General features: G+C 48.1%; 1 protein-coding gene across 1 annotated transcript in view; it reads left to right on the plus strand.

The window, feature by feature from the left end:
• Nucleotides 1–20363, plus strand: part of OTOG (otogelin) — a 90425-nt gene that overhangs the window by 19727 nt on the left and 50335 nt on the right. The window contains exons 16-25 of the mRNA XM_043582271.1: nt 409–541; nt 1418–1595; nt 3613–3737; nt 4985–5197; nt 6570–6762; nt 8305–8379; nt 8631–8674; nt 10117–10270; nt 18924–19031; nt 19412–19550. Coding sequence (XP_043438206.1) covers nt 409–541; nt 1418–1595; nt 3613–3737; nt 4985–5197; nt 6570–6762; nt 8305–8379; nt 8631–8674; nt 10117–10270; nt 18924–19031; nt 19412–19550 — 1362 coding nt within the window. The remainder of the gene's footprint in view (nt 1–408; nt 542–1417; nt 1596–3612; nt 3738–4984; nt 5198–6569; nt 6763–8304; nt 8380–8630; nt 8675–10116; nt 10271–18923; nt 19032–19411; nt 19551–20363) is intronic.

Consider the following 20363-nt stretch of genomic DNA (forward strand, 5'->3'; position numbering starts at 1 on the left):
TTGATACTCTGCAGGATGTGACACATGGAAAGAGCTATATAAACACCTGTAAAAGGATGAAATTAAAGTCCTGTATTGTAGTTGAGTGGGGAGGCCAGTGTTTCTGAGGCTAGACTCTGGGCCATCCAGGGGGGGGTCTATCTCTGCTCTCTGTCATAGATAGCCTAAGACTTGACTATCTTTTTATTTGCATTATCCCAGCTCTGCCAACCTTCTCCAATCTTAGCCTCTGCCTTCCCATTCCCAGATGAGAGCATTTGGTTAGAGGACTCCTAATGTCCTTTGGGGGTTCTGTCTCAGCCTGTCTCTGACCTCAAACTGCACTAGAATACCCAATCTTGGGGCCTCTTTTGGGACCAGCAGGACAGACAGACTAACTCTGCCCTATTTGCCTTCCTCATTCTCCAGAACCAGGACGGAGTCTGTGTCCAGTCAGTGTCAGTGATTCTGCATCAGGACCCTCGGAGGCAGGTGACCCTGACCCAAGCGGGGGATGTCCTTCTGTTTGACCAGTACAAGGTCACCCCACCCTACACGGATGGTATGTTTCATGGACAAGAAGTAACTGGGAGCTGGCTGCCCAGGCCTCTTCTTCCAAGCACTGTCTCTGGCCAAAGGCACTGCCACATGGGCAAGAGCTCACATTTTAGCATTGGGTGAATCGGGCCAGAGGGCACCTTGGTCCCAGGAACATGGACTCTGGACTTGTAAGATGGTCTTTGTCCCCATCCCAACATGACACTAGGCATCTCAGCAGTATGATGCCTTCTCCTAACATAAGGATATGAATGAGGCTGTTCTCTATCCCTATTTTATTTTGTAATTACTTATTATCCTATCTGACTCCACAAGGGATCAGTGGTAGCTCAAAGGAAGCACATCTAACAAAAATGCAAAAACTGTTAAGAAATAAAATAGCACCAGAGAAAATGAATAAGAAAAAAAAGTAGGGGTTCAAGATTGAGTGGGGATGCAGGGGGAGAGTGTAAAGAGGCCAAAGAAATGCATGCCACAAGAGGTGAAAACTTCACTACAATTGAATCTAAAATCATATTGTGAGCTTCCTGGTGGCCATTGTGAAAAAAATGGGTAGTTAACAGAATTCTCCTTTGCTACAGAAGGAAATATATCAGTTCCTTATGCAGGCAAGGCTTTAACTGGCACTTGGTGCTAAAAAAAAAAAAAAAAAAAAAAAAAAAAAAAAATTCTTAGGTTGCTGTGGTCAGTTGTCTCTGGGCTCTGTTTCATCACTGAACAAGATTTCCTCAAGGCTTCCCAAACTAACTCCTTAGCAGGGCTTCACTGGGTGTGAACACTGTGCTGGGTATCGAGGTCAGTGAGGACCATGCAGGTGGTGGCGGTGGGTGGGTGCATGTTGGCAGAACTTCCCACATCCCTTTTCTGGTTCTGTGCCCAGACGCCTTTGAGATCCGGAGGCTGTCCTCCATGTTCCTGCGGGTGAGGACCAACGTGGGCGTGCGGGTGCTCTACGACCGCCAAGGACTGCGGCTCTACCTGCAGGTGGACCAGCGATGGGTGGAAGACACCGTGGGCCTCTGTGGCACCTTCAATGGCAACACGCAGGATGACTTCCTGTACGTGCCCATGCCCGGAAGCAGAAGGAGAGGGTGGGGCCCCGGAAGGCCGGGTATCCGGAGGCACTGCCTGAAAACATCTTTCGCAAACTCCCTGGGTCTCTCACTGTGCCACGCATGCACCATTGATTATTTGTTCTTCAGCATTTAAATTTAAGCGTATTTCTTTAAGGCTGTGGCCCACAGTCTTCTCTGTGCAAAAGACTCACCTGGAGAGCTTGTTAAAATGCTGATTCCTGGGTTCTACTTCTGGAGTATCTGATTTGGATTGGGGCCCAAGAATTCTACTTTTAATATGTAACTACTGCGATTCTAGTATAAGAGATCTGCAGACCATACCTTGAGATCTGTGGACCATACCTTGAGAAATACTGTTTTATAATGGGGTCTTAAAATTGGTGGACCTCAGGCTGTGTTTGATTTGGTTCATGGTTTTCCTTGTTTTAATTGACTGTGAGCACCTTTAGATGAGCATAAGCCCCCTGTGAACCAATGATTCCAAAACTCCTGCTTTCTATCCCAGGTCAGTCTAAGCCACATGTCTTTCCTGCTTGGTTCTTAAGGGTTGCACCGTGTGCGCCTCCCATGTTCAGGGGAAGGCTGTTTCCTAGGTTGACAGAAAGACTATCTGAGCATGGATACAGTTTAGAAACTTGGGAGGGGACCAGAGTCAGACTTTCCTGAAAGGAGAATAAGGGGTTGATCTTGAAGGCTAGAGGTTCTGGCCAATTTTTCAAGTGACATGCATTAGGTGATGCAGAAGTAAACAGGAGACACTATCTTCAGCCAGAAATGAGAACTCAGATTCATTCAGAAAAACAAGAATAAAAAGAAACTGAGCTTTACATTTTTTTTTAATGTTTATCTATTTTTGAGAGAGAGAGGGAGAGAAAGTAGGGGAGGGACAGAGAGAGAGGGAGACACTGAATCTGAAGCAGGCCCCAGGCTCCGAGCTGTCAGCCCAGAGTCCATTACAGGGCTCGAAGCCACGAACCATGAGACCATGACCGGAGCTGAAGTTGGATGCTTGACCAACTGAGCCAACCAGGTGCCCCCAAACTGAGACCTTTTAAATGCATGCACATTAAAAAATGTAGCATTCTGCTGTCTTGCCTGGTGGGACTGATGTTAGGGCAGCTGGCCGGAGTGGTGGGGGACAGACGACCCTGATTTAGTGTGTGGGCTGCCTGCCACCTTCCTGAATGTGAACTCTGGGCAGAACAGTGGCTGGGTGTAACTTGGGTGCTCTCACTGCTCTGGAGCAGTAGTGCGGGCATGCTGAGTGTCACACAGAACCTGCCCCACCCCGTGCACGCTGTGTTGTCTCCAGTCTACCATCTCCTCAAGTTTGGTGACTCTGGGAGACTGGTGATGACTAGGAGACACGTTTTTTCCCCCTTCCTTGCTTCCTTCCTTCCTTCCTTCCTTCCTTCCTTCCATTACCTCTTGTGTGACTATTTCCTACCTAGAGAGAAAGGTGAGGGGTGCAAAGGAGCTTTTGGGAACTGCTTATGGAAAAGGGAGGAGGAAGTCTTAATCCAGTGAAGTTTGGCTCATGGTGTCCCTGTTTCTCTCTGACATGAAGAGCTGGGGGCGGGTGGTGAAGATAGGGTAATGTGTGGCCGGCCCCAAGCCAGTTTTGAGTCCCTTTGGAGCCTGTTAAATGTGATGTTATGTGATATGATGTGTGTGTGTGTGTGTGTGTGTGTGTGTGTGTGTGTATGCGCACATCCATAACTGTATGTGTTTGAATGTGACTGTGTAGACCCTCTTGTCTGTTTACGTGTTTGGCAGATACTTGTGCTCTGTGTATGTTGAGGGCATGTGCAAGTGGTGTATATAGGCCTATGGGTGTTACGCCTTTGGGTGGGTACATATGCGCCTCTGAGTGTGTGTGTGCTCATGCTTGGTCTATGTGTGTATACAGGAGTAGATAGATACTTATCTGGGTGTATGCTGTATGTCCACCTGGGTCCACACGGCCAAGTGTGTGAATGCGGCTGTGCCATGACTGCAGGTCCCCAGTGGGTGTGCCTGAGAGCACCCCACAACTCTTTGGCAATTCGTGGAAAACTCTGTCCGCCTGCTCCCCGCTGGTCGCTGGCTCCCCTCTGGACCCCTGTGATGTGCACCTGCAAGCAGGTGAGGTGAGGGGAGAGGGAGGGGGGAGTGGGGTGAGGTGGGACTGGTTTGAGAGGGGTGAGATGGGAACTCTGGGCCTGAGGAGGCTGGTCGGGTTGGGCAGGAGTGATAAGAAAAGGTGGAGCTGCAGAGAGGGGACCGTGGTTCCCTTCTGGTAAGGGTCAGGCAGACAGAAACTTCATGCTCTATCACTGCCACGTAGACACACATTTGTACCGGCTCTCCCATCTCAAGGCAAAAGTCTAAGCCCTCACAGTGGCCCCACCAGGCCCTAGCCTCTCTGCCCTTCCCCCTGCACCCCCAACTCTGCTCCGGCCACACGGGCCTCCTTGCTGTTCTTTCTGCACAGCCAGCTCTGCTCTCTGCTCTGGGCCTTTACACCTGCCGTTCCTTCCACCTAGAATGCTCTTCCCTCACTAAAGTCCCTCACCTCTTTCAACTTTTTGTTCAGACTTCATCTTGCCACCGAGGGCTTCCTGATCACCTGCTTTAAAATTGCAATCGCCCCTCCCACCCCACCTTCGATCGCTAACCTCCTTCCCCGCTTTCTCACTCTCCGAGGTCTTTGCCTTCTGCTTTGCCGTATAAATTGTTTAGTGATGGTCTCCTTCAACCACACTGTAAGCTCCACGAGGGCAGGAATTTTGTCAGTTTTGTTCACTCCCGTGTCTCCTCCCAGCATATGGATTCATGTCTCACACAAGATGGAACGTATTGCATGAATGCACTAAACACACATACACATGCTCACTCTCCTCTATTTTCTTAAAACAATTTTTTTTAGCACTTATTCATTTTTGAGAGACAGAGACAGAGCACGAGTGGGGGAGGGGCAGAGAGAGGGGGAGACGCAGAATTCAAAGCAGGCTCCAGGCTCTGAGCTGTCAGCACAGAGCCGGACGCAGGGCTCGAACCCACGAACCGTGAGATCACAACCTGAGCCGAAGTCGGACACTTAACTGACTGAGCCACTCAGGTGCCCCCACTCACTCTCCTTTAATCATTTACACCCATGCCCTTGGCCAGCCACCGACTCACACCTGGACTGACCAAACCGTACCCACCCACTCCCAACCAGCCATGTGCTCAGGTCCCTGCTCACATCCCTTCTGTGCACCCACACTCTCTCCCACCCACCTTCTCACGCCAACAGACCCCTGGACTGTGGGGAGGCAGGAAGAGGCTGGGGCCTGGAGCACCAGGCAAACCAGATCCCCACTCCCTGCCCCTGTCCCTCCCGTCTCCAGCTTCCTATGCGGTGCAGTCCTGCAGCGTGCTCACCGGGGAGCTGTTTGCGCCCTGCTCGGTGTACCTGAGCCCCGTGCCCTACTTTGAGCAGTGCCGCCAGGACGCCTGCCGCTGCGGGCAGCCTTGCCTGTGTGCCACGCTGGCCCACTATGCTCACCTGTGCCGGCGCCACGGGCTCCCTGTTGACTTCCGCGCCCACCTGCCAGCCTGTGGTGAGTGCCCCACACATGTGCCTCTACGTGAGGGTCACTGGAAGATCCTGGGCTCCAGACTCAAGGGTCCACCTGCCCCTCCCGCCCCTGCAGCCTAACACCTCCACCTCACAAACTGCTTCTCCCGTGTTCTCCATCCCCTTGGCCACCCAAACCTGACACAAGGGCATGTGGCACATGGCTGCTTCTCTGTTACCCTCGCCGCCAGTGCCAGTCCGTCTCCAAGTCCTGTCAGGCTTGTCGATTTGAGATGCAAATTCACCCACTTGTTGCCACCTCTGCTGCCACCACCCCGGTCAAAGCTTCCTAGTAAGCCTCCCCACTTCCTCCTCTCATTACAACCAGAGTGAGCCTTCTCAAGATCACTGGCTCCCATCATCCTCAGTGCGTTCGTGGCTCGATGGGCGTGAGCTGGCCCCTGCTTCCCCCTCCAACACACACCTGGGCCACACTCTTCTCCACGTCATAGTTGTCTCTGTGCCCCCAGCCCTAGTACAGGGCCCCACACTCAGTAAGCTCTTAGCAAATGCTTGTTGAATAAATGGAAAAGACTCCATCCTGGGAGTCATGAGTTCTGTTCCAGCCCTGCGGGTAATTGCTGTGTGTCTCCGGCAAGTTCCTGCCCCTCTCTGAGTCAAAGTTCCTCTAGAGGTGATTGGATGGGACCAGTGGTGCATATTAGACTCTCCATAGGAACTTTTGAAAAATGCACATATCTGGGCCACATTGAGTATCAATGAAAACAACATATCTGGCAACAGGGGCAGGCATCAGCATTTTTAAATGGAGACTTTGATGTGTAGCTGGGGTGAGAACTTGGCAATCTGGCTCTGGCAGGGAGCAGGAGACCTCAAGGGAGTGGGATGCTGGCCAGATGAGGAGAGGGAAGCTCTGAGTCTTTGGACAGAGGGCCCCGAGAGGCTGCTTAAGGGGGCACAATTGATCTTCACAGCTCATATGTGTTATAGGTGTGGAAGTGAGAAGGACGGAAGTGTGTGTAATACCCATCTGTGCATGTGTCTATGTGTGAGCGATGGCGGGAAGGGGTGTCAGGGAGTCGTGACCTCCACCCTCCCCCAATATCACTACCGAAGAATGCCCTGCAGAGGAAAAGAAACACCAATGGCAAGGTCCAGGCTGAGCTTGGGGAGTGGGGCCCACCCCTGCCACTCTGCCATTGTAGTGTAGCAGGAGGAAGTGGGACTCTGGAGAGAGACCTGGGTTCAAATCCCAAGTCTGGCCTTGACCTGCTGTGTAACCTTGAACAAATATCTTCTCTGGTTCTCAGTTCTCCTCATCAGGATGATGGCTCCACCTCACACAGTTGTGGGGATGAGAGAGACAAAACACACAGTTTTATTTCCCACTACAGCACTGTCCTGTGAGGCCACCAAGGAGTATAGCCCCTGTGTGGCCCTGTGTGGACAAACCTGCCAGGACCTGGCCAGCCCTGTGGCCTGTGGGGTTGGTGGTGGCAGCGACCTCAGCAGGGACGAGTGTGTGGAAGGCTGTGCCTGCCCACCGGACACCTATCTGGATACCCAGGCTGACCTCTGCGTCCCTAGGTGAGTGGGCCAGTGTGACCTCTGTCAGATGGGGAGGAGGCTGAGGGTCTCTAGGGCATCTGAGGCTGGGGAGCCTGACTGCACCTCTTACGTCCCTGCTTAATCCCCTAGTCACAGGGCGGAGCATGATGCACCGCTGGGTGGTCCTGGGTGGGCTTCCTCCCCCGGACCCTGTTCTCGGGCCTCTTTCCTCAGCTACGGCTCTTCAGCCCTCTCCAGCCTGGCTTCCCCATAAAACAGAACAGCACTCCCACAGAGACAGCCTCTCTCCCTTCATCTCCCCTCTCCTTCCACAAGTAGTTATTGGCTTCCTCATATGTTCTAGACATTTCTAAGCCCTGGAAGTTCAGCCAAATACAGAACAGAATCCTGCCCTCATTGAGCTCACATTCTCATGCCAAAACAGATGAATAAATAGACACTTAAAGGGTCTGGTAGTAATAAGCTATAAATAGTCAGGGAGGGATTACTGTTATGCACAGAAGGAAGGCCTTCCTGCTGAGGTGACACGTGGGCAAAGATGGGGGGGACTGAGGGAGGAGTGCTCCAGGCCAAGGGGACAGGGATGGCTCTGAGGCTGGCTGTGGCACGTCAGTGTGGCTGGAGGCAGAGTTCAGGGCTGGTGATCTCACAGGATCCCAGAGCTGACTGGCAAGGCACTTAGTCCCTTCCACAATGGGGAGAAATTCCCCTAAAATTCCACTGAGGGATAAGGGCTGAGAGAGGCTCCTATAGGGGGTATATTGGAATCATTCAGCAGCCTTTTCAGGATCCTCCCTTGAGATCCAGATGTGTGCCCTGCCCCCTCAACCCCGGACTTGTGGTTGAGTATTGCCAAAAAAGGGAACCTCTGAGGTTTACATGGGAGGAGGAATTGGAGAGAGAGAAGGTGGCTGAGAAGCACAGGGGTTGGAGGAGTTCAGACATCCCTTGCAGCCCCCAAATGGTCTGCTCCAAGGCCTGCACTGGGGCTGTGGGAGGTTGTGAGGAGGAGCAAACACAGTCTTGGCCCTCAGCTGACCTACAAAGAGGAGCCAAAAGACAGAATAAAGGACCCTGTGAGGAGGAACAGACGAGATGACATATTTGGAGGGCCTAGTCTGGTGTTCAAAATGTTTAACAAGCAGTATGGTGTAGGCCATGAGCAATCAGAACAGATGCTGGGTGGGAATGAGCAGTATGGAATATATGCCCTGTGTCCCTCCCTGACACAGCATGGGCTCAGGAAGCATGGCCCTGTTCTTACCACCTCTTTTTTCCCAGCCCAAAGGGAGGTTGGCTTTGGGTGGACAGAGACCAGTGAGGCTGTCCTTGTGCCAGCTCACTGGATGGCCCTGAAGCTAGGACCCAGCCCTGACCTCTGTCCCTGGTGCTAGGCTGACTTCCCCACTCCCTGGATATGTGTCACTTGTCACAGTAGATGCCATTGCTTTTTTCTGTGTCCTTATGGTCCTGGCTTCCGGTGGCGGTTTGGGGGGGGGGGGGCGGTCCCTGCCCCAGTTCCTGAGTTGGCTCACTTTTCTCTGTTCCTGGGTTTTGCAGGAACCAATGCTCCTGTCACTTTCAAGGAATGGACTATCCCCCTGGAGACAGTGACATCCCATCTCTGGGCCACTGGTGAGCTCCCTAGTTTGCAGATTTAGTGTCCTCTCTTTAAATGGAAGTTGCTGACTGAAGAAAATACAGCCTAGCAGACCTTTCCACGAAGCAGTGCCCACACTCCACCTCTGCACAGGGGACCAGGGACAGAGTGGGGATATCTGTCTGAACCCTGCAGGGGCCTGAGCACAGTGGCATGCAGTCTCTGGCTTTGCAGTGACTGAGTCAGCTAATCCCGGTATACACCCCACTCCTCCCTCTCTCTGCAGCCACTGCAAAGATGGAATCATGAGCTGTGACAGCAGACTCCCAGGTAAGGTGGAAGGTGGGGGGTTCTTCTAGGGGCTCCTCCATCGTGGTGCGGCTATGGAGAGGCGAGTGGGGAGCTAGAGGATAGATCAGGACAGGGACAGCCCAGCCACATCTGAGTCCAGCCACACTGAGCCCACTGAGCCTGCTGTTTTCCTCACCATCTTGGGAAAAGCTCCAGTTTGGAGGGTGGCATCCAGAAATCCCATCCCAACTTCAGCCCCATCCTGGCAGCTGTCCCTCCTGCTTCTCAAGAAGGAGAGGCTGAGACTATCTCTCCCAGGGGCAACTAGCTGGGGTGACTGGACAGTCCCTTGGCCTCCCCTGGGTCCTGGGTTTCCTTGTTCTGAGCTGTCATTTGTCTACTAAGGCTGACGCTGCCCAGTCCTGTGCTAGACTTGGGGGTCATAGAGATGGGGAGGACAGCCCGGGTCTCTGAGACTGTCCCAGGCAATAGAGAAGACGGTAGGGTGGCTTGGCACTGGATCAGCCTGTGAAGGATGTGGAGGTGGTGGAGCGGGGGACTGAAGCGGAAGGGAGGATGGGGATTGGCACAGAGGGGTCAGAGAATAATCACATGGCAGGTGGCAAAGAGCAGGGCCTCCAGAGTCTGGTAGCCCTGGATTCAAATCCTGCCCCATGCTTGCAAGCTGTGCCGCCCTGGGTAACTCACTTTGCTTCTCTGAGCCATCACTTCCTCCTTTGTATATAACCTGGATTTCTGTGTTCTCCCCATGTATGTATTCCTGAAAGCATTGTTTTGTTTTGTTTTGTTTTTGGTTGGTGTTGCTTCTGGCTTCAGATTTCTTCCTCTCATCTTCCATGGCTATTCTCTTCTCTCTGCTCCATCCCAGGCTGAGCATGGAACTCAGCTCCCTTTTATTGATTTCCCTAAAAATGATCACTCACACAAGGTGTAAGTGTGTACAGCTGACTTGACTGGAGGCTCAGGGAGAGAGAAGAGGTTTATGTCACAAAAGTGTAAGTAATGGGAAATTGTCTTCCTTGTGGTTTAAAGTCCTCTGGCCACCCTGCCACACTGCATTGCTATCCTCTTTCTGGCTCTCCTCCTGGTCTCTTTGAGGCACTTCCTCTCACTTTATCATGCCTTTGAAAGCAGAAGTGACTTCTTTCCATGATATGGGAAATGGGGGATAACAACGCTTCATAGGGTGTTGCAGGATTCGGTAAGAAAATGCATGTAAAATGCCTGGAACAGTGCCCTGTGGAGAGCACATGGTACTCTGGGTACTGGTGGTGCATCTGGGAACCCAAGGGATGCCTCTGGAAGCATCAGAGCCCCCTGTCTCCCTGCCTCTTCCAGTAGTTGCGTCCCCAGGTCTCCCTGGTCACCGCTGCCACCCAGGAGCCCACCCCCTGGCCTGGGTGTTCCCAGGCCTGATGGGCGTCCGTGCTCCTCCCAGCAGCCACCCTCTTCTCCTCCAGCCACTGCCTGCCCAGTGGGCCAGGTCTTCGTGAACTGCAGTGACCTGCACACCGACCCCGAGCTGAGCAGAGAGAGGACATGTGAGCAGCAGCTGCTGAACCTGAGCGTGCCAGCTCATGGCCCCTGCCTCTCAGGCTGTGCCTGTCCCCAAGGGTGAGTATCCATGTTTCATGGTCCCCCACCCCTGAAGGCTGGCAGAACCGGGGACCCACGAGGCAGAGGGAGGGGCAAGGAGTTCCTCACACAGCCATGCTGGAGGCGGCAGCCCAGGGCTGGCCGGTGCTGATGTAATGACTGGCACTGAATCCGAGAAAGAACGGCGGCGTGGGGATCCAATTGGAGTGGATTCTACCTGGCTCTTCTTCTTACCATCTGTGTGACCTTGGACAAGGAAGAGGCCCAACCTCTCTAAGGCTCAGCTTCTCATCTGTAACATGAGAGTAGTAATCACAATGCCTACCACCCCAACAGGTTGTCGTGAGGATTACATGAGGTACTGGAGTAGAAGCACTGAATGGGGTGTGTGGCATGCTCCAGAGGTCCAGTGGGTTGAAGCCCAGGAGAGAAAAGCCATGTTTCACCTCTCAGCCCCTTTCCCTGTAAAGATCTGGCCAAAACCCTCAGGTAGAGGGCTGGTGCCCCCGTAATTCGGCAAAAAGAAGGGCCCCACCCAGTGCAAATAGTCTCCTGCCCAGGTGCCTCAGATGCCACAGGAGCTGAATTCTGTGGGTGTCCCTCGTGGGTACTCGTAAGCTGAGGTGGCTGCAGGGGCCCTGACCTCCTGTTTGCCAGTTCTCACTCCTGAGAAGAAGGTGGGTGCCCAATCCCATGACTTGGCAACCTGGGGCTGTGTCCTTTAGCTGGTGCAGAGATCAGTGGTCAGCTGGGAGTTCTGGGCCAGGCCTGGCAGCCAAGGGAAGTGAGGGGGGGTCAGGGTTGGAAGGGGACGGAATAGTCAGTTAGAGCTTTACTGTGTTAACAGTAAAACAGTTAAAACACCTTGTGTTATCACCTCCTTTAATCTCAGAGCCTTCCTAGGAGAAAGGAAGGATCATTACTCTCATTTTGCTGATGAGGAAAACTGAGGCCAACAGCAGGGTAGAGGGAAGTGGTTGGCCCAGGGTGCCATGACTCAAACCTGACTCTGCTTACTCCAGATCCTGCCCTTTGGCCAGAGCATGCCAGGTCTGTGAGCCCTGGGGTCTGGTCCCCTACACAGAGGTCATAATGTGGGTTAGGAGCTTCCCCTTCCCAAGCAAGGGCATCCACAGGAGACTGATGTGAGGTCTCCAGAGCCTGCACAAGATCCTAGGCCCAACTGGTAGGGTGTAGACAATACTTGCTACCATGTAGGCTCCAGATGAGCTTGTGAGGAACATCTGTTGTTGAAGGCCTCTTGCAGCACTGTCTTTATGTGCACAAGCCTGCCCCTCTGAGGACAGGGAGAGCCAGGGCCTCTGGAATCAGGAACTGAGAGTTGCTCACCGCCAAGCATGGTGGCCAGGTGGAACTGAGCGAGCTGGGCTCAGTTCTGCCAGTCACCCATCCTGTGACCTCTCTGAACATGTCCTCATCTGCACAATGAGGGCTGATGACTCTCTCCCAGAGGGGCTCAGGAATGAAGGATTCAGTGGGATCCCTCTTAATGACAGTTTGTGGTCTCAAACTATATTCCTCAAACATTAGTGTGCACATGAATCATTAGGGGTCTGGCCCCGATTCGGGAGGCCTGGGGTGCAGCCTGAAACTCTGCATTTCTAGCAAGCTCCCAGGAGATCCAGATGCTGCTGGTCTGGGGACCACAATTTGAAAAACAAGATTCTAAAGCACTATCCAACATTAGGGATTAGTTTCACTCAGATTGCAAAGCCAGAGCAGGGTTTTCTTTTCAGTCCCCATGTTCCAAAGGGTAGGATAGAATGTGAAGATTTCTAATTGCTTGGGTGACCTATGACAAGTTATGTGGCCACCTGGGCATCAGTTTTCTTGTCTGCAAGGTCCTGCTGGTTGTTTGTTGGCTGAACAGGGCAGTACCCAAATCCTCTTCCTCTGCTCCAGTCCATTTGAAGTTCAGTTCAGGTCTTGGAGCCGTGCCAAGAACATCCACAGTCCAGAGGGCCCAGGCCAGTCACCTTAATGTTTGTCGCTAGCTATGTGACATCAGATAATTCACTTACTTTTTCTGAGCCTGGGTTTGCTCATCTGTGAATTGAGGGTAGTAACACCACTTGAATGAGACAATGGCTGCAAGGAGCCAGGCACTGTGTCGTGAGTGCTCTACTAAGACTTGTTCCCTTCCCCTTGTTAATATTGAATGCCATCACCTCTTGGGGTGTTTGCCACAGTGGCTCATAAGCTGTATGAAATGTCCTGTGAGGAGCTTACACATGTTCCACAGGGGCTTGTCCAAAGGAAGTTAGTAGAGGAAACCAATTTGACAATAAATTTCATATATTAAAAAAACACAAAAAAATAAAAGCATTTGCTATTAGTAAGGGCATATTATAAATCTCACAATCTGAGTATTTACTGGTTACTTCAAAGGATTTGAATGATCAAATCCATTATAGGGAATAATAGAACTAATAATTATTGTGCTTTTTACCTTCTATTTTGAAAATAAAATAATTTGTTAGTTTCAGTTAAAAAAAACAAACAAAGGAAATTATTAGAGTCTCAACTTGTAAAGAAAGGACAGGCATTTCCTACCATTCTGGAATGTTTTCTTGGGAGTTGAGATAAGGTTTCTAAAGATGCCCTAGTACCTTGGGATGCCTGGAATCCTCTGGGCCCCTGGGCCCCATACCTCCTTCTATGGCACTTCTAAGAATCTGGGTGTCATACATTGCTCCAAAGGGCCCTGAGCCACTGCAGGAGCCACAGGAGCTGTTTGTGCCACTCTAAATTTCTTTGCATCTGGGTGCTGAGCCAAGGGCCCTGGGGCCACTAAGTGGTGTAGTACAGTATATATAAGTACAGACTGTGGAGTCAGGCTTGAATCTTGATTCTACCACTGAGACTCAAGTAAGTTAACTAATTTACCTAACTCGGGGTTAGGGGTTATTGTTAGGGTTTAGGTTTAGGGTTAGGGTTAGGGTTAGGGTTAGGGGTTAGGGTCAGGGTTAGGTGAGTTAGCTAACTTCCTTGAGTCTCAGTTTTCTCATTTGTAAAGTAGCACAAAGTAAGCATTCTAAGTGAGCAGACAAGCTTTGTGTTCCCCATTTGAATGCCACATATTTGCAAATGCCCCCGAGAGAACCCTGAAGTGACAGGATCTCTGAACAGGTAAGGAAAGAATGCTCCATGGACTGAGGTATCTTGAGGAGAGAGGCCACAGCTATTGTCTGTGGTGGGCACACAGCAAGTGCTCAGGGATGCTGGCAGTTCTGCATAGGCTCAGGAGGGAGCAGTAAATGGTGAGCAGCAGAGAAGGCCCCTCAGGAGGTAGCAAGAGACAAGGTCTGGGCTGAAGGTGGAAGGCAGTGAGCCAGCCATTGCCGGTGCCTGATGTAATTATGGGGAAAGAAGGGACAGGAAACCAATATTTATTGCAATTCTATAGGCACTAGGCAGTGTGCCCAGGTCTATAATGAAATTCTCATAGTGACCTTGGGAGGAAGGCGTCATTATCCCTGTTTTACGCACGAAAATACCAGGGCTTAGGAAGGTTAAGTGTCTTCAGGGAAAACAGTGGATTAAACCCAGGCTTTTTTCCTCTGCTTCCTCCCACAATGAAATATTGGTAATAGAATAAAAAAAAAGAAAAAAACCCATAAGTCCCCAGGGACAAAGAGAACAGGCATGGGAGTGACAGTGCTAGAAGATGGGTCAATAGTTTCTGAAGAAGGAACAAGGGTGGATATGTAGAAACTGACCTTGGTTTACAGCTGATGCTTGCAGAGGAGGCCCAGGAGAAACAACCTGTGTCATGTTGACAGCTTCAGGGACAGGTGGCTCCAGGCATCTCAGAGGGTGGGGTAGTGGGAGTGAGACAGGAGGATGTCCCCTACAAGTCTATGTAAGGAGCAGTTAACCCCCCTAGGCTTCCTCCCCCATGCCCTGAGGTCACGAAACGACCCTAACCCCATCCAGCAGGATGGTAAAAGTTTCTGCAGAAACCAGATCAGAGACTTTGATCTCAGGAGCACCAAGAGGGATGAGATGCAGAGTAAAAACAGGGAGATTAAATGAAAGCCTACTGGGACCTCAGCCCTCTTCCCCAGCTTGCTTCCAACAATAGTGGCACCGAAGCTTCTGTGTCCCAGGGTGGAGATGAAGAGGATTCTTCTCTTGAAAATGGTATGGGCCAAGAGAACAAAAATCTACCAAAACTTACATTTTAGAAGTTTCCCAACAAAATGGTGGCTACTCTTAATTATGCAGTTTCCAGTCAACTTTTGGTGTTTCACTGTTTTTTCCCTTTGAATTTTTTTAAAGTGTAGCATAATTTATAAACAGTAAAATGCATAGATTTTAAGTATACAGTTGGCTAAGCTTTGACCAATTTATTTTTTTTTAAATAGATTTTAAGTATACAGTTGGCTAAGTTTTGACAAATTTATTTTTTTTTAAGATTTTTTTTTCAACGTTTATTTATTTTGGGGACAGAGAGAGACAGAGCATGAACGGGGGAGGGGCAGAGAGAGAGGGAGACACAGAATCGGAAACAGGCTCCAGGCTCTGAGCCATCAGCCCAGAGCCTGACGCGGGGCTTGAACCCACGGACCGCAAGATCGTGACCTGGCTGAAGTCGGACGCTTAACCGACTGCGCCACCCAGGCACCCCAGCTTTGACAAATTTAAATGGTCATGCATACCTACCTATGAAAAGTATTCATTATTTGTTGTATCTCATTATTGTTTTAATTGGTAATTTTAATTGGTAATTTTAACTGGTAATTTTCCCTAAAGAGAATGAGTACTTTTTCATGGTCCCCCCCCACCCTTCATATATTTTCCTTTGTGAAGTCTCCACTCAAGTCTTTTGCCCATTTCTTATCTGGTTGACTATTTTCTTTAAGTTGTAGAAGTTATTTCCTTAACAAATATATACATTGCCAATATTTTCTCCTTGTCCGTGGTTATTTTTTTTACTTAATGTATATTAAGATGTCTAAAAATTGATTATGAGCAGAAGTTTTAAATTTTGATTTTAATTTATCATTTTTTTCTTTATGATCAGTGTTCTCTGTGTCCTAAGTAATTGCAACTCTAAGGCCACAAAGACATTCTCCAATGTTTTCCCTTTGTAGCTTTACAATTTTAGCTTTTACATTTGATTCTATAACCTATCTGAAATGATTCTATATTGTAAAATGGAGTCAAGTTTCATTTTATTTTTTCTGATGGATATCAAGTGGTTCTAGCTCCATTTTAATAAAAGACTTTTCTCTCCCTATTGAATTGCTTTGGTACCTTTGTTAAAAAATCAATTGACTGTATAAATGTGGGTCTATTTCAGGACTCTCTATTCTGTACCATTGATCTATTTGTTTCTCTTTACATTTTTTTAATGTTTATTTATTTTTGAGAGAGAGCATGAGCGGGGAAGGGGAAGAGAGTGAGGGGGACAGAGAATTTGAAGCAGGCTTCGCCTTGACAGCAGTGAGTCTGATGTGGGGCTTGAACTCACAAACTGTGAGATCATGACCTGAGTCAAAGTTGGACATTCAACCGACAGCCGCCCAGGTGCCCCTGTTTGTCTATCTTTAGGCCTGTATCACACCGTTTTTGATTTCTGAAGCTATATAGTAAGTCTTGAAATCAGAAAGTGATAGTGCTCCAACTTTATTCTTTTTCAAAGATGTGGACACTTCTAGGTCTTTGCATTCCCATGTAAATTTAGGATTAGCTTGGGAATTTCTACAGAAAAGCCTCTGGGATTTTAATTGGTTTTGTGTTGCATCTAGAAGTCGGTTTGATGAGAGCTGATGTCTTCGCACTAGTGAGTCGTTCAGTGCATGAATATGGCATTATCCCATTTACTGGATGTTCTTTAATTTCTCTCAGCAGTGTTTCATAGTTTTCATGGAAAGGTTTTGGACATGTGCCATTGAATTTGTTCATAGGTATTTGATGTCTTTGTTGTTCCTTCCATCTAAGTTGTCAAGTTTATGGACTTTACATCATAAAAGTATTTCTTTATTTTCCTTTTAATATCTGTAGGATCTGCAGTGATGTTTTCTCTTTTTCCAGATATTGGTAATTGGATTTTTTCCTTTTTTGTACTATCCGGTCTAGGTAGGGGGTTGTCAGTTTTATTGATGTTTTCGAAGAACTACGCTGGTTTCATTGATTTTTTTTCCTATTGTTTTTCTGTTTTCTATTTCACTGACTTCTGCTCTTATCTTTATTATTTCCTTCTTACTACTTACTTTGGATTTAACTTGCTCTTATATTTCTATTTGAGATCTTTTATTGTAATCTTTTGTTATTTCTAATACAAGCATTTAAAGCTATAAATTTCTCTGTAAGCAATGCCTTAGCTCACTCTAAAATTTTTGATATAACATGTTTTTATTATTTTTGTTGTAATCTTTTCTATTTCCTTTGTGATTTCTTTTTTGACCCATGAGTTATTTAGAAATGTTACAAAATTTTGAAATGTTTGGAGTTTTTTTTTTATATTTGTTTGTTCCTGATTTCTAATTTAGTTTCACTGTGATCAGATAATATACTTTGTATGATTTCAAACCTCTGAAATTTACTGAGTTTTTATGGTCCAGAATATAGTTGTCTGGGTGAACCTTCCATGAATGCTTGAAAATAACGTGCACTTTGCTGTGACTGGATATACAGTGTCATGAGCACACTACGAAGGCACACACATGAGTTGTGTCTTTCCACAATGTGAGCTTTATTCAGTCATAAAGCAAGGTTAGCATAATTATAAAGCAGGTTCAGTATTCCAAACTCAATGACATGTGTTTAACTCATGTGTTTAACTTGGCTTCATACATGTCACACAAAGCAAAGCACAGGACAAGTCACACAACAAACGAGATGGAATAAGGGTAGGAAGCTAATAAAACAAACGCTAAGTCAGACACACAGTTGAGATAAGGCCTAGGTCCGGTCCAGATCAACTGTTCGCGTTTACTGCTTATTATGTTCAAGCAGTGAACGATCTCTGTTCTGTTCGGAGATCAATCAGGCAGAACCTTTGGCAGCAGGTGCCTTTTTGAAGAGGGGTCAGTGTCTGAGGAGTCTGACAGTTTGCTGCAAAAATCCTCCCTTTTTAAAGGGATTTAATCAGTCTTGGGGCTTTGCAGATCTCTGTGTCTGCTGGCTATCAGTTCTGAGTGTGTCATAAGCTGGTGCTGGTCTTGGTGATATCTGGTCTTGGCTGCAATGCCCTTACCTGCTACTGTCGTTGTTTGACACAGGCCACTGCTTGACATGAGTGACTCCATCTTGTTCTGTATAGAGTTTTTAAATTGTCGATTAGGTTAAGAGCAATGTCCGATTTTTCACATCTCCTACATCTTTGAAGAATTTTTTGTTCTATCATTAATGGAGTGTAGTGTTGAGATTTCCAATTTTAACTGTGGATTTGTCTCTTTCTCCTTTTAGTTCTATGCGTTTTTGCTTCTGCTTTTAAAGCTCTGTTGCTTGGTGCATGCCCATTTAGGATTGTTGTGTTCTCTTAATAAATGGTCTCTTCCGTTGCCATGACATATTCCTCCTGTTGCTGTTAATGCTACTTGGCCTGAAGTCTGCTTTGTCTGATGTTAATAAGGCCACTCCATCTTTCTTATAACTGATGTTTGCATGGTATTTTTTCCTGGAATTTTACTTTTAACGTATCTGTGCTTTTACTTCAATTGTGTCTTTTGTAAACAAAATATAGTTGGGTCTTGCTTTTTTAGCCAATGTTACAATTTTTCACTTTGAATCGAAGTGAGAAATACATTTGGATTTAATGCAATTGGATTGGATTTAATACTACCATCTTGTTCTTTGTTATCTGTCTGTTCTATTGTTTTTTTTTTTTCCCATCTTTTCTTTCCTTTTTGGGGGCTAAGTATTTTTAATATTCTATTTTATTTCTTTTACTTCATTTTAACTATATATCTTGGCATTTTTATTTTTTGTGTTTTTCTAGAGATTATAATACGCATGTTTCATTTATCAATCTACTGTGAATTAATATTTTATCACTTTATATAGAGTATTTACACCAGTATACTTTCATTTACTTACTCCTTATCCTTTGTGCTGTTATTGTCATGCATTTTACTTCTACATATATTATACACCACCCAATTCATTGACCTTAACCTTGCTCTAAATGCTCAATTATCTTTTAAAGAAATTAAGAAATAATTCCTAAAGTTGCCTTTCACCATATTTTCCATTTTTTGGAGCTGTTCATTTCTTCATGTGGATCTGAGTTTCCATCTTCCTGAAAAAGTTCCACTAACATTTCTTTCAGTGCAGGTCTACTGGTTGTCCCATGAGCAACTGGAGTAAGAGGGTCAATGCCCACATTCATGATCTGTTTATTAATATACAGCTAGTGCCTAAGAGGCAACTGGTGTCTAGCCTGGCCGGGGGGATGCGGCTAGTGGAACTGAGCCTTGCTTCCTGATGGATAGCAGAGGCTTCTGACGTGGGCCAAGTCTGTCTCTGGTTTTTCCAGTTGCCCCACTGGGCAGCAGCAGGATGGTAGTTGGGTACATGGTCAGTTTCTTTGGCATAAATGCTAAGAACCGCCCCTCGGTATCCACGTGGATGCAGGGTCTTCCATAGATGGCAGATATGGGAAGGGTGCTTTCCTGACCACCTGCTTGCTGTGTCCCTACAGCTTGCTCAGACACGGGGATGCATGTTTCCTGCCAGAGGATTGCCCATGCACTTGGAAGGGGAAGGAGTATTTCCCTGGGGACCAGGTCATGTCTCCCTGCCATACCTGGTAAGTGAGGGTACTGTTCACATTCTGCTTTTAGCTGGGATGAGGATGGATATGAGAAGCGTGATCGTGAGTACAGTCTAGCATTCCCCTTCCACCATGTTCATACTCATGTTGCGTGCTTGTGTGTTATTTAGGGATGTTTGTGTATATACAAGTGTATGTATAGATGGAAATTTGGGGGGGGGGTGTTTCTGTAAATGTTTACATGAATGTGAGTTTGTGACCGGCAGGCTTCTGTTGAAGGTTGCTGGTGTTTGTGACCCCCTAGCCCAGAGGCACATAGTGGGAACTCTACAGGCAATGGCTCTGTCGTGGGTATTCAGAGTGTATGTGTGTGTGGGGGGGTGCCCTGCGAGCTGGTCTGGGCACATGTGTTTCAGTGTGTGCCAGCGGGGCTCATTCCAGTGCGCTCTCCACCCCTGTGCTTCCACCTGCACGGCCTATGGCGACCGGCACTACCGCACGTTTGATGGGCTCCCGTTTGACTTTGTGGGAGCATGCAAAGTGCACCTGGTCAAGGTGAGCTCCTGGAGGTGTCTGATGGGCTGGCGCTATGGGGACCCAGGGCATCTGAGGCTGAGGACCTGTCAGGCACGGTGATATTCTAGACTCCAGTCTGTCGCACAATTAGGTGGGTGGAGGGATCTAAGCCTGGGGGTATGGCTAGCTAGCGACTGAAAGAAGTGCTGAGGAGCAGGTTCAGAGCTAGACAGAGCTCACCAGGCATGAAATACCCCACTGCATGTCCACTCACCATTATAGCCTCGCCCCATTGGGTCCCAATGGTTTTTCTATCTGTAGTAAGAGCTCATGTTTTCTAAACTTTTATTATATGCCTGGTGGTCTCCTGAGCCAATTTTGAGGATTATTTTACTTAGTTCTCGTATCAATCCTATGAGGTAGAATATATTTGCCCCATGTTATAGGTGCAGCAACTTGGGCTTAGGGAAGTCAGGTGTCTTGCCTGAGATCACACATCTAGGCAGTAGCAGAGCTGGTGTCAGGTGTGAACCAAGAAATCTGATGGGACATTTGGTGTGCTTAAGGAGTCACGTGCTAAAGCTGTCAGCTTATGCAACAAAAAAGGGATGGTGATGTAGGGTGAGGGGCATAGTAGAAGCAGGATCCCCTCCAGAAGGAGAAGAGCGGTACCAACAGGGCAGGTGGGAGAGTGCCAGCGACACTCTCAGGGGACCTTGGTTTTGCTAAGGGCCTGTCACACTATATAATAGTAAGAGTAATAATAATAATGACAAACCTTCTATGGAATGAGTCTTATCTATGGAGGAGGCACTGTACTGGGGTCTTTCACATAATTTCTGTAACTCTGAG

The sequence above is a fragment of the Prionailurus bengalensis genome, chromosome D1, assembly GCF_016509475.1.
Source record: "Prionailurus bengalensis isolate Pbe53 chromosome D1, Fcat_Pben_1.1_paternal_pri, whole genome shotgun sequence".
In the NCBI taxonomy this organism is placed as follows: Eukaryota; Metazoa; Chordata; class Mammalia; order Carnivora; family Felidae; genus Prionailurus; species Prionailurus bengalensis.